General features: G+C 40.0%; 1 protein-coding gene across 1 annotated transcript in view; it reads right to left on the reverse strand.

The window, feature by feature from the left end:
- The window catches only part of LOC145406209 (dual specificity tyrosine-phosphorylation-regulated kinase 1A-like), a 54,052-nt gene that overhangs the window by 12,470 nt on the left and 29,406 nt on the right, over window positions 1-12,176 (reverse strand). The window contains exons 2-5 of the mRNA XM_080277415.1: window positions 7,811-7,996; window positions 5,682-5,854; window positions 4,736-4,927; window positions 3,663-3,825 (exon numbers count right to left, since the gene is read on the reverse strand). Of these exons, the coding sequence (XP_080133541.1) occupies window positions 3,663-3,825; window positions 4,736-4,927; window positions 5,682-5,854; window positions 7,811-7,996 (714 nt within the window). The remainder of the gene's footprint in view (window positions 1-3,662; window positions 3,826-4,735; window positions 4,928-5,681; window positions 5,855-7,810; window positions 7,997-12,176) is intronic.

A 12,176-nucleotide genomic window follows, 5' to 3' on the forward strand; every position in this document is an offset into this window, starting at 1 on the left:
TCTCAACCCAGTGTTAACTTTCCTGATACACTTAAATTATGATCCTATCCTAAGTAGTGACTGTGGAAGTCCTAAACATTAACGTTTTCACTACAAGGACAAATTTTAGTTTATTCTTGGTACCTCCACACAACTTCACTCAACTACTGAAAGACTTGTGCCAAAGGAGGTTCATATGCACTCCATCAAGCATTGCCCTTCACAAACTGAATAAAATCATCTGGAGGTAGCAAGAACATACTAAAGAAAAAAAAATCATTACAGTGAAAAAGTTAACATGGAAAAAAAATAAAATAAAATAAAAAATAAGGACAGAGGGCCACTTTCACAGCTGCTGCTTTTTGGCACAATGCTAACCAACAGTCTTCACTCATGTTTCCAATTCCACAGTCACCTTTCAGTTACTTCAGCAGAGGCATCAATCATTAACATGAGCATTATTACAAAGGCCACCATCGTCTCCTTACAGCTCTGTACCTCCCCTGTGAAGCTTATGAATAATTTACATGAGCATTATTAGATACCATGGAATCCTTCAAGCTCCACATCTCCCCAGTGAAGCTTACCACGTTGGGAAGCACACAAATCATTCACACAAGCATTATTGGAAACGTTACCACAGAATCCCTGGTGAGCTCCATACCTTCCCAGTGAAGCTAATAATGCTGCTGATTGCATGAACCAATACTATAAGCATAATTTGCAAGGCTGCCATGGAATCCTTAGTGAGCTCTATGTATCCACATTGAAGCTTACTATACTGAGAATTCCTTTCATCGATATGCAGACAAATCAACTGTGAAAGAAGCCCACACAAGTGTAGGACATGAGGGAAAGGCAGAACGGGAAAACAAGGCTCATACAAGGACATAAAACCCATGGTAAAATAAAATAGAGGAGACAAGAGTGAATGGAGAGCATATGGTAGAAGTAACAGCAAGCAATATGTCAGGAACTGAATGAAGGAAGAAGGGAAAGTAATAGAAGTAATAAAGGATGATACAGACTACAAACCTCTTGACTACAAAAACAACCTTTCCTAGTCTATTCCAGCTGCTACCAGACAATTTTACTCAGCATATAGGAGCTCCCTGGCAGTGAAGGGGTTAGTGAAGGCTGTATCTAACCCCTCCAGGTCAAACTGAGTTTACTGTAAGCTGAATAAAATCATCTGGAGATAGGTAAAATAAAACCAAAAATACACCCTTTGGCTGAAAAGATCCCAACCAACAGAAACAAAACTGTGGCAAGTAGAAAGCCATTAACTCAAATACATAAAAAGTGAATCGGATGCAAAATTTAACCATGATACTCCAAGAATTAACTCCTCCGTGGCCATGCCTCCAAAATTTGTCAGGACCCACAGGCCAACCATCGGGCCGATTTTTCAAGTTTCAAAAACCTGTTTTTTTTTTTCTTCTTGCCAAAGTGAAGAAGAACATCAGATGCACCTGGCAGTGCAATTCTGAGCTTCCTAGACCCACCCTGAGCCGTGCAATGGAGCGCAGAAGTTGCACAAATTTACACACATGATATCGGTGACAAAGAATTCCTCCCCAAAAAAAATTTCAGTGGTGCTGAAATGGCTTGAAATGACTAGATATGTGTTTTATGAATAAAATCAGTACATGACATGGTAGGTTTCACAGGAAAAAAATATTTTTTTCACACTTTTTGATGTATATTAGATTTATGCAAGTATCGGGTATTTCTGTGGTCTAGGTCATTAAGTTTGAGTCCAAAGAGAGGCGAGAGATGATATTTTTAGACACTAACCAGATAAGGGTCCTCCTTCGTAAAATCAGGCCAAACCGCAGCGTCTAAAATTAGATACAACTCATGACTACCACCTCGCATGAAGGAATTAATGTGAAGGGAAGGGATGGTTTTACATCCATATATTCACCACAAGAACACCTCATATGTTGCCGAAATGCTTGTCCAAAGCAAGAAATATGTAAAATGAAAAAATTCAGTAAACACTACAGAATGTGTACTTATAACATTATAATTAAGAATGTTTTCCTTCTGTATGTTTATAATGTTTATTGTTTTGTTTTTTTAATACTATGGGTGGCATAATCCATAGAGAAAGAGAGAAAAAGGTTACTATTTTTGGTCTGCTGTGTGTGTACAGTATAGGCCAAACCATCTTGACCAAGATTCGATACACCCAGAGATTTGCATCTCAAACAGGAGAATTAGTGTGAAGGGAAAGAACATCATATATTCACCATGAGAACACCTCATATGTTGCTGAAATGTTTGTGCAAAACAAGAAATGTGTAAAATGAACAAATTCAGCACATAATACATTATGTATTTATACATAAAAACATAGTTATGAATGACTTCCCTCTTTTTTGTTTATAATGTTTATTCCTGTTTTCTTTTTCTTTTCTTTGGGGGGGGAGGAAAGAAAGGAGAAAGTTAATGGGTGCAGCACTTACTTTTCTTGACTTTCTTGCTTTCATATTCTTACTTACACTATCACTTGAGGGGAACAAAAGACTGAAATCAACTCATGACTGATTCACGAGAGTTTGAGCGGTTTAGAGGCTAGAGTAGGTCTGTGTCAGCATCTCCAGACTTCCGTTCCCTTCCCAAAAGTTTTCGCAGCTTTCTACAAGTCGCGCTGTATCACTGCTGGCAACCATGCTACAGTAAATGCCAGCGGCCACGGAAGGGTTAAAGAAACAGATTATCCAACAGATTGTAGAAAACGGAGTGAAAGTGGCATACAAAGTGAATGTGAGTTAAAGCATATAAAAAAATAAACAACACAAAAAGACTCATATGCAATGAATAGTAATGTAAATGTAACCAATACAAGAGAACTACAGAACATAGCAAAAGACAAGATTAGACCCCAAACACAACAGAAAACAAATTAAGCAACAGAAATGAGAGACAGAGAGTGAGAAGGGCAAGGAAGGAGGAACAACACAGACAGACCATGAGCAGGCTAGGGAGAAAAAGATGTAACCAAAAAAAAAAAAAAAAAAAAAAAAAAAGAGAGAGAGAGAGAGAGAGAGTGAAAGAGGAGGTGCAGCACGCAAAGGATAGAAAGGGAGAGTGAGTAAACAGGAAAAAAAAAATGGAAGAAAGGTAAAATGCAAGGAAGAAAAATGATAGAGAGATGATGATAGGTTAGAAGGAAGGAATGAGAAAGGAGAGAAAGTGAGGGAGAGGAAGAGATATGGGAGAGAAGGGGCTAGAGAAAGAAAACAGAGAAAGGGAGGGAGAGAGAGATCAGAGAGGAAGGGAGAGTGAAAAACAGAAAACAAAAATGGGGAAGAGGAAAGAGATGGCAAAAGAAAGAAAGAAAAACTAGATACTGTACAGGGAAGAGAGACATAAGATGAGAGGGGCCAAGAAGGATGGAAAACTGAAAAGATGAAGGTGGAAAAGAGAAGTCAGTATTGTGTAAGTTACAGTGAAAGATAAGAATAAAAAGAAATTGAACCAAAACAGGCTACGAGATAAGAAAGGTAGGAAGGAGGGAAGGAGGAAGCAGGAGGAGGCGGCAAGAATATGAATGACAGTATAGGATGCAGTGACAAAAGATGCTTCGGGGTAGGAGAAAGGAACGAGGGAATGAAGGAAAGAGGATGGGTGGAGGTGGGGGTGGGGGCTATGTGTCGTCGTACTCATCTACCCACCTATCTTATCTTTACCTATGTAATACTTGTTGTCGGAGTCTGCCCGATTCATCATCTCGAGGAGCTTCACCTCAATTTGGGCCTGGTTGAGGAACGGTTTCTTGTTCTTGATGATTTTGATAGCGGTCCATGTCTGTTCCTCGTGGTCATATGCTTTCACCACCTGAGGATAAATAAGGCATCAAGTCAGAGAGGAGGGTATGGGGTGTAGTGTGATGGTTGTTGCTGTGGCCCAAGGAATACCTGAACTTTTACTCAGCGAAATGCAGGCTGAAGTCTTTCATTTTCAACAGCCCACTATCATCCTTATGGGGGATGGGAGGGAATTGAGGGATTCTTGTACAGTATAACACGTGAGGCAACCACGTAATATCAATGGCACCACAATGTCACTAAATGAAGGCTTCCCTCTCCAGCATCTGAAGGTGGGGAGGCAGGGTAAAAGAGGCTGAGTATGGCAGTGCACAGAGCAAAGAATGAGGAGGCTGAGGATGATTGTCACTGAGTAAAAGCATGATGGATAGCATAAGTACAAGAAAAATGTATGAAAGGCCTCTTTCTGAATAGATGAAAGGGGATGGGAGTAATATGGAACTGCTAAACTGGCAGAAAAGTATGCTTCTATGGCCTGGCCACATTTGCAGAATACATAAGCAACAGGGTGCCAAAGAAAGTGCTCAAAGGTGAAACTGAGGGTTATGTTGATATACCGGGGTTATCACGATTACTTGTTTTTTTTTTACCCCCCTGCTGAGAGGGAGGTGGAAGACACGGTTGATGCAATAGCAACCTAATGGATAATGGCAGTTCAGTCATGTGTATATATGTATGTGTGAGTGTATGTTTTGATTCGATGCCAATATCTGCTCCCCAGGCCCTTCTCCAACCTTGTCTTCCACAACAAAAGTAAAACAACAATGTCATTGGGCTCTGGGAGTTGAACCACCTGACACTGCAGTCTAAACTCACTCATGCAAGTTATATATAAAAGACACTATTCTGTTAGCTCAGTGTTCAGTCCTATTTCCAGACCGTCAAAGCTCTCCTCCCTCTGAACGTAAAGCTAAACTTACCTGGCCGAAGGAGCCCTTGCCAATAAGAGAATCAATTTCATAGCGATCCTCAAACTTTTCACCGGACTTGATCATATAATCGTGGTTGTCATCATCATAACCGTCGTTGTAGACCTTGCGCTCCTTCTTGTGCATACTTGGACTCTGCCCCTGCGTCTGCTGCGCCCGCTTCTTCTTTTTCGCATAGTACACCTGAGGGTAGGTTGGAACAGATTACAATGCGTGAATGCACGAATAAGTGCTCTCTGGGTTCAGTAACTTGAGCAAGAAAGAAGACGGTGCCTGTGCATGTGCTGAGTAATAATAAAGGAAGAAAACATGGTGGGGCTGAGTAGAGATTCAGCAAGGTCCAGAGTATAGCCTAGTTAAAAATAAAACAAATGCTGAGAAGGAAGTTGATTATCTTAACTAAAAAAAAAATGATTTACTTCAAACTTTCCTGCAATTCCTCTATACCATTTCATAGGTCTGACAAAACATGCTCTTGAAGCCAGCGTTCTAACAACACTAGCAACACAACAGTAGTAACTGGGCTGCTGCTGCTATTGGCATCATGATCTGCTCTAGCTGAGCAGACCTAAGGCACAGAGAAAACTGGCTGATTCTACTGAGGCAGACCAAAGGTCCTACACATTTGAGATGTAGCATTTTGTACACTGTACACTTCCCAGTTCGTCAGTGTTTGTATAAAAGTACGGTAGGTGTGGGTGGTGCCTGCAATACAGTCTAACTAAATCCTATTGTACAGGTTATGAGCCGTCTAAGGTTAAGAGCTTTACAATGAATATAAAGTCTGAGCCCAAGAAGGGTCAAAAGCCTTAACTACACTGTGTGCAATATAAGTCTGGATATACTGCTTGTATCTGCTGGCATTTTGGGGGGTTGAAATGTTAATGCATAGAAACCTGAGCGAGTTAAAGAGTAAGACTGGAGCTGTGCAAAATACCTCATTTATGTGTTTGTAGGTCTTGATGAGGTCGACGGAGAGTTTGCGTAGGGGCCCCTGAGCTGGGTCCCGATAGCGTCGGTCGCCTGGGGAGCGGTGCAGCGACTGTAGCGGCACGGCCTTGTACGCACCACCACCCTGACCCACACTCCCTCCAACACCTCCCACTGGACCTTTGCACAATAACAAAAATTACCACAGTGCATTTGTTCTAACCTGACAAAGATTTCTAAATCCTTGATTGCACCACCACCCTGACCCAAACGCCCTACAACGTCTCCCACTGAATCTGCACACGCAAACACGGAAGTTATCACAGCACATTAGTCTAGTATGACAAAGATTCCTAACTTCTTTCATTTTTGTTTGTGGCCAAATGTAGTTAGACTTGAGGGTTGATTTGACTGGTAAACACTGAGAATTATTCCTATGGTAACTCATTACCAAAATTCATCAAATTTCACACAACCACAGGTTTGTGTGCATGCTGTGGGATTCACCCACTTCCACCAGGTGAAACCAAACCAACTATTAAACCTTAACTTCCAACACTGTGAAAAAGTGATAATCTGAATATCTGACAATTTGAACCTTAACCCTTCCAAACAAAGACATTTAACAGCAGGGAAATCTCTCACGCTGAAAGCATAAGAAACACTGGCCACTAAATGCCTCCACTACAAAAGGGTTCCCCAAAGCTAAATACAAGCACCAGGTGGTAGCAAGAATTTTAAAAAAAAAATGTGTTCCTGACTGAAGAGGCTACCTTTACAGCACCTCCTAATACATCTTAACATACACATAGGCTACATAGCCTACATGCATAAAGAAAGACACAGACAAAGAAATTTGCACTGAACATTGTATATGCTGATTGGGTATAATGATGGAAAGAAGTCTACAGTATACTCCCTGGATCACTGAATTTTCATAGTTCATAAATATGGCATAGGCTAACACCTTGGTACACAAAAACGCACATATGCTTCTTTTTCTTAATTGGGAAATAACATATGATGAATACGATTATGTGCATTCTTGCAAAAGTTGCATCAGTAGTGGATCAATCTGCTTGAAGTTTTACGTGTGCACTCTAGCCTCCCAACCCCGCTTTGATCAATCCTGTTCAAAGCAGTGACCACCAAACAATTATGAAAACTGGGAGTTTTTTTAAGTCAGCTTCCCACCAAGGTATTCAAAAGTGACTTCATCTGTAACTAAGACAGAGGAGAAGCTTCACATGCATAAGAATTAGCACAATTAGCAATCATTCCATTTTACACATGGTAACACTGAAAACATGACCCTGTGCATGATACAGAGGCTCAAGGCTGGGCTATCCTAGTCCTGAATTTCTATAGGGATGTGATTGGGTGATTTAAAAAATAAAAAAAATAAGACCAACACTACCTGCATCAATAAAAATGTAAAATGAAAATTTAGGGGTAATAATAGTTGTAAAGTCTTAATAGTTTTCTAACATTAAAAGAAACTGCCCCCCCCTCCCCCCCAAAAAAAAAACAGTACTGTATTTTAAATATCTTTCCAAATACAGGGGCTGGGTTTTGCAACCCAGCTGCATAACTGATGCAACTGATATAATACAAAAGAATATTTATGTCAGATATTCATTAACTTTTCTCTGTGCACTTTTTGTTGTAACAAGTTGTTGGATGTCACTGACAGCCTAGACTAAGGGATTAGCAGCATGAAAAAGTTAGTTACCTGTTGATGCAATAATAGGGAGAATAAAATACAAACTCAAGTAGTCTGAGAACTAGGTAATGAAATTTATAAGAGTACTGGTTCTAAAATAACAAATGGTGACATGTCAATAAGAGCATGAAGACAAAAACTAGCTACATAATTATAAAACAAGCCAGTCATACTAGAAGGGTTTCCCCACTTTGGGCTTTATAGAGGTAACTACTGAAATTGATGTTAGGAATATTAATTTAAATGTACAATACAGAATATGAAGGTCTTACTACTGATAAGATTTCTGCAAATATGTATAAAATTTTCTACAGTACATTACAGTACTTCATGCCACTATGAATGTATTCTAATTCAGGAGGTAATCAGAGTCAGGCATGATGGCAAGAAATGGTGTAAGGTGGTGTACTAACCATGGGAGGATGGCGGCTGGTGGGCGGAGGTGCGGTGCTGGGAGGAGGACGTTGAGGAGGGCAGTTGCTGGGGTGCATCGGGACTGACATAATCCAGGGTGACGCCCAACTGCTGCAGCTGATCCTCTGAGCACAGCTTCCCGTACAGCAGGTTGGGCCGTCCGCCACCTCCCCCACCCCCACCACCTCCATAACCCCCTCCTCCCATCTCACCTGTGGAAGAAGGGAAAACAAGTGATTAGTCAGCCATCAAGACATCAAAAATAAAAAAGCCTAAAGGAAATCAACAATGCACTCTTTTCACTTTAACGAGTCCTAAAATGCCATCTTTCCGTCACTCCAAACTTCTTCCTCCTTTCTCATCTGTGGTAGAAGAGATGTCATCCATCATGCAATACACAAGATCATACCTTTAGAGAAAATCATTAGTGCCATTAAAATCCTATCATTTCATTGTCTCTCCTGCAAATGAAAGCACATGATCAAGTCAGCCAACACATGAACTAACCAACACATAATGACATCTACAGGAAATCACAACCTCCATAACCCATTCTCCTCACTTCACCTTCAGAGAAAAAGAAAATACTACATCAGTCATCACACTAACCTACACATGACAAACAAAATAAATGCTGAGGAAATCATGGATAACCCAGTCACTCCGGTAGAAAAGAAACACAAGGATAAATCTAACTTTACATGAACAAAAAAATATCTACCTATCCTTTCATTTTTATCTGCCTACAGCCACACTTTAATCCTGGAAGGGGTCATCACAAGTGAGTTGTGTCAAAGTAACCCAGTCCTTTGCCATCAAACTGCCCTCTCTCAAACCCACAATCCCCTCATTCACATATGGTATGGTACAGTACTTTTCCACCTCATCTCTCAAAAATAAATAAATAAATAAATAGACAGATATATAAATAAATAAATACTGGTACCTACTGTAAATGTTTTAGCAAGGAATTACCTCTAACAGTGAAGGGGTTACTGCAGGCTGTATCTAACATTCTGCCTGAATCATGTACCCCTAAATGAATGTACCTGTCTGCAGATAGAATGGATAAACTAAGGAATACTTCATTGGACTGACGGGGTTAGGTAAGACTGCAAGACCAGGGAAGTAAAGCCAGCAATTACGCACATTTTATCAGTGGCTACATAAAAGAGATAATTTCTGATGGAATCATAGACATTCATAAGTTACTCCTTCCCAAATATTTTATTTAAAAAAAAATCAAACACTAATAAAAGTAATGAGTTCACTGAAGAGGCTAATGTTTCAATACTCAGGAATTTACAGCATTAGCCACGTATGGAGAACAAATTGTACCGTAATTAAAATTTTACACTTATTCAAAGTTCCATCTAATCATTCTCCAAAAAGTAAAATATGCCATCATCACCATCATCATGTGTTATTGTCTTCCAGCTCAGTTTTATCCTCTGCTGTCATTAAAGGCTCCCCTACAACCTGATTATAATTGTCTAAATGAAGCCAATTCAGAATTGGAAAGTAATCATCATTGTTGCGGAGTTAATGGACATGGCTTCTGACTTCTTCAGTCTGTGATATCTGAATCATACAAAACATTTTATATTCTGTTCTTTCTACTGCCACCAGATTTTGTTAACTTTAGGTTAGACTTTTTAAAATTAAAGATTAAATAATGTCCTCACAGCATCCTTCTTCACTACTAGATTCCTCCTTTAAAAAAAAAAAAAAAAAAAAAAAAAAAAAAAGTGGTTTGATTAAAGAAAAAATACATTCTCATTATGAAATGGCTAAAGGTATTCTTAAACTGAATAAAAAAAATAATCAAACTTTATGGAAAGGCCTAGAGATGATCAGGTGAAGGCATACTAAACTAGCCTCAACTACTGTACTATTGACAACAAAAGTCCTGCAGCCTCTCCTGTTTCTCAAGGATGGTGATAATAGTGATTGTGGTGAATTGAAAGCAACCAATACTGACGACAATGATCTGTGGTCATAAAATGTCTTCAGTGCTGATTTGTCTAGCTTCAACACACTGATTTTCAATGGTCATTGAGAGAAAGGACTAAGAGGAGGGGGTGGGAAAATACACTCTTGACTACACTCGACACTGCAAAAGTAAAAGAGAGAAAGAAAGAAAGACAGAAAATGACAGAACTTCCAATATGTGAGAAATTATAACAATCCCTCAACTGCCATTTTCCCATGAAAGATTATTTATATATTTATATTTATTTATTTATTTATTTATTTCCAGTCGTTTCCCTTTTACTACTGTACTACAACATGAATTCACATACACCACTGCTTTCTGTACGGAGTAAATGACCACTTTAATACTGTTTGCACTGACTTCTGTATCAGAAGAAGAAGGAGGAGGAGGGGGGGAGGAGGAGGAGGAGGAGGAGAAGGGAGGAGGAGGAGGAGGAGGGCCTGGAGGAGGAGGAGGAGGACCTGGAGGAGGAGGAGGAGGAGGAGGAGGAGGAGGAGGAGGAGGAGGAGGAGGAGGAGGAGGAGGAGCTTATCTATATAACTTATCCAGCACACGAAAGGACCAAGAAGAGTGCTATAGTTGGACAATAAAAAATTCCATTATATATTATGATCTTTTGTTCAGGCTAACCCAAACGCATTTTCGTCATCTTATGGATATCAGTTATACTGCTAATCCTTTCAGCTTCCTCCCCTCCCCTCCCCTCTCTCTCTCTCTCTTCTTGAAACTAAATCATTTCCTTTTTTTACCAAGTTTACCCTTGAATATGGAAAATTTTCCCCATTACCTGAATAAAATAATCTAGTAAGGCAGAATAATAAAAAAGAAATGATTAAATATGGGCAGACAGAGGCAGGAAGGAGAAAAGCAGAGATAAGCTGAATCATAATAAGGACGAAGAATGGAAGGCAAGGCTTAAAAAAGAAGAGGACAGAGAAAATCAATAAAAATAGCAGTAAATCAAGATAGAGTAAGCGTGTAAAAGTGACAAAAGATTGATACAGTTAAGAGATGAAGAAGGGATAGACAAATATGAAGAACAGTGCAACAAAACAAGGAGAAAAGCAAAAAAATACAAGAATGGGAGAGAAATGGAATGACAGGAAAAGGCTATGTGGAGAGAGGAGAAGAAGGGGTGAGGGAAAAGGTGAAGATTGACAAAGAAGAACGGAAGGGCACATAAGGAAGAAAGGGAGGAGGGGAGGGAATGGGAGAAACAAAGGGGAAGGACCGAATATGGTGATGAGAGAGAGGAAGGAAGATACAGAGTGATACATATAGCAGAGACAGACAGATGGATGGACATAGAAAACAGAATGACAGGCAGAGAGAGAGAGAGAGAGAGAGAGAGAGAGAGAGAGAGAGAGAGCACAGTAACGGATGCTAGAGGCCCTGCTCTCCCCCCTCCCCCTAAAAAATCAATAGACCCCCATCAGCTGTGGACACAACCCCGCTCACCAGCCCCTCCTCCTCCTCCTCCTCTTCTTCCTCCTCCTCCTCTTTATTCTGCTTTTCTCTTACTCTGTTTCCTCATCATCATCATCATCATTCCGCGTTCATCTTAATCTGTTTCCTCCTCCTCCTCATCATCATCATCATCATTCCATTTTCCTCTCATTCAATTTCCTCCTCCTCCTCATCATCATCATCATCATTATTATCAGCACCAGCATCATCTTTCCCGTTTACCTCCTCTCCACCTCCTTTTCCTTCTCCTCTTTGTCCTCTTCACCGGTTTTCTTATCTTCATTCTTCTATTTTCTTCTTCTCGTTTTCTTCATCTTCTTTCTTGTTTTCTTCATCCTTCTGTTCTCCATTTTCTTTATAATAGTTTTTCTTATCGTTTCCTTCATCTTTTTCCTCGTCTAGTTTTCTTCATCCTCCTCGTGTCTTGTTTTTGTCCTGCCCCTCCTCTTTTCATCCTCTTCTCCTCTTGTTTTCTTGCTAATCCCATTCCTCCTCCATATTTCTTTCTTCCTTGGAGGAGAATGAGACAGAAGAGGAAGCAAATGGCGGGGAGGAGGAGGAGGAGCAAATTTTAAAAAATACAAATGGACGCCAAATATAAAAGACTAATCTAAAAGACGGGCGAATAAAGGTAAGAAAATGGTAAACACTTGGTAGAGGCGAACGGTACAAATCAGCATCAGTGTTCTATCTTAACGGTACCTTCACCACTCCGGTAAATACATTGTTAGCTGCGGCACCACTCACAATACACTAACACCTACCCTATCAGTGTACGATAATGTACGGAGCATGGAGGTGAAAAGCGTGTGCGGTCAGAATTAAGTGGAGAGATATAGGACAATAAACACGGTAGAGATACCCGGTATATAAATGCCGATAGACATACTGATATATAAATG

Source organism: Coenobita brevimanus, chromosome 69 (assembly GCF_032717465.1).
Source record: "Coenobita brevimanus isolate Jiangsu-jjx chromosome 69, ASM3271746v2, whole genome shotgun sequence".
Classification (NCBI taxonomy): Eukaryota; Metazoa; Arthropoda; class Malacostraca; order Decapoda; family Coenobitidae; genus Coenobita; species Coenobita brevimanus.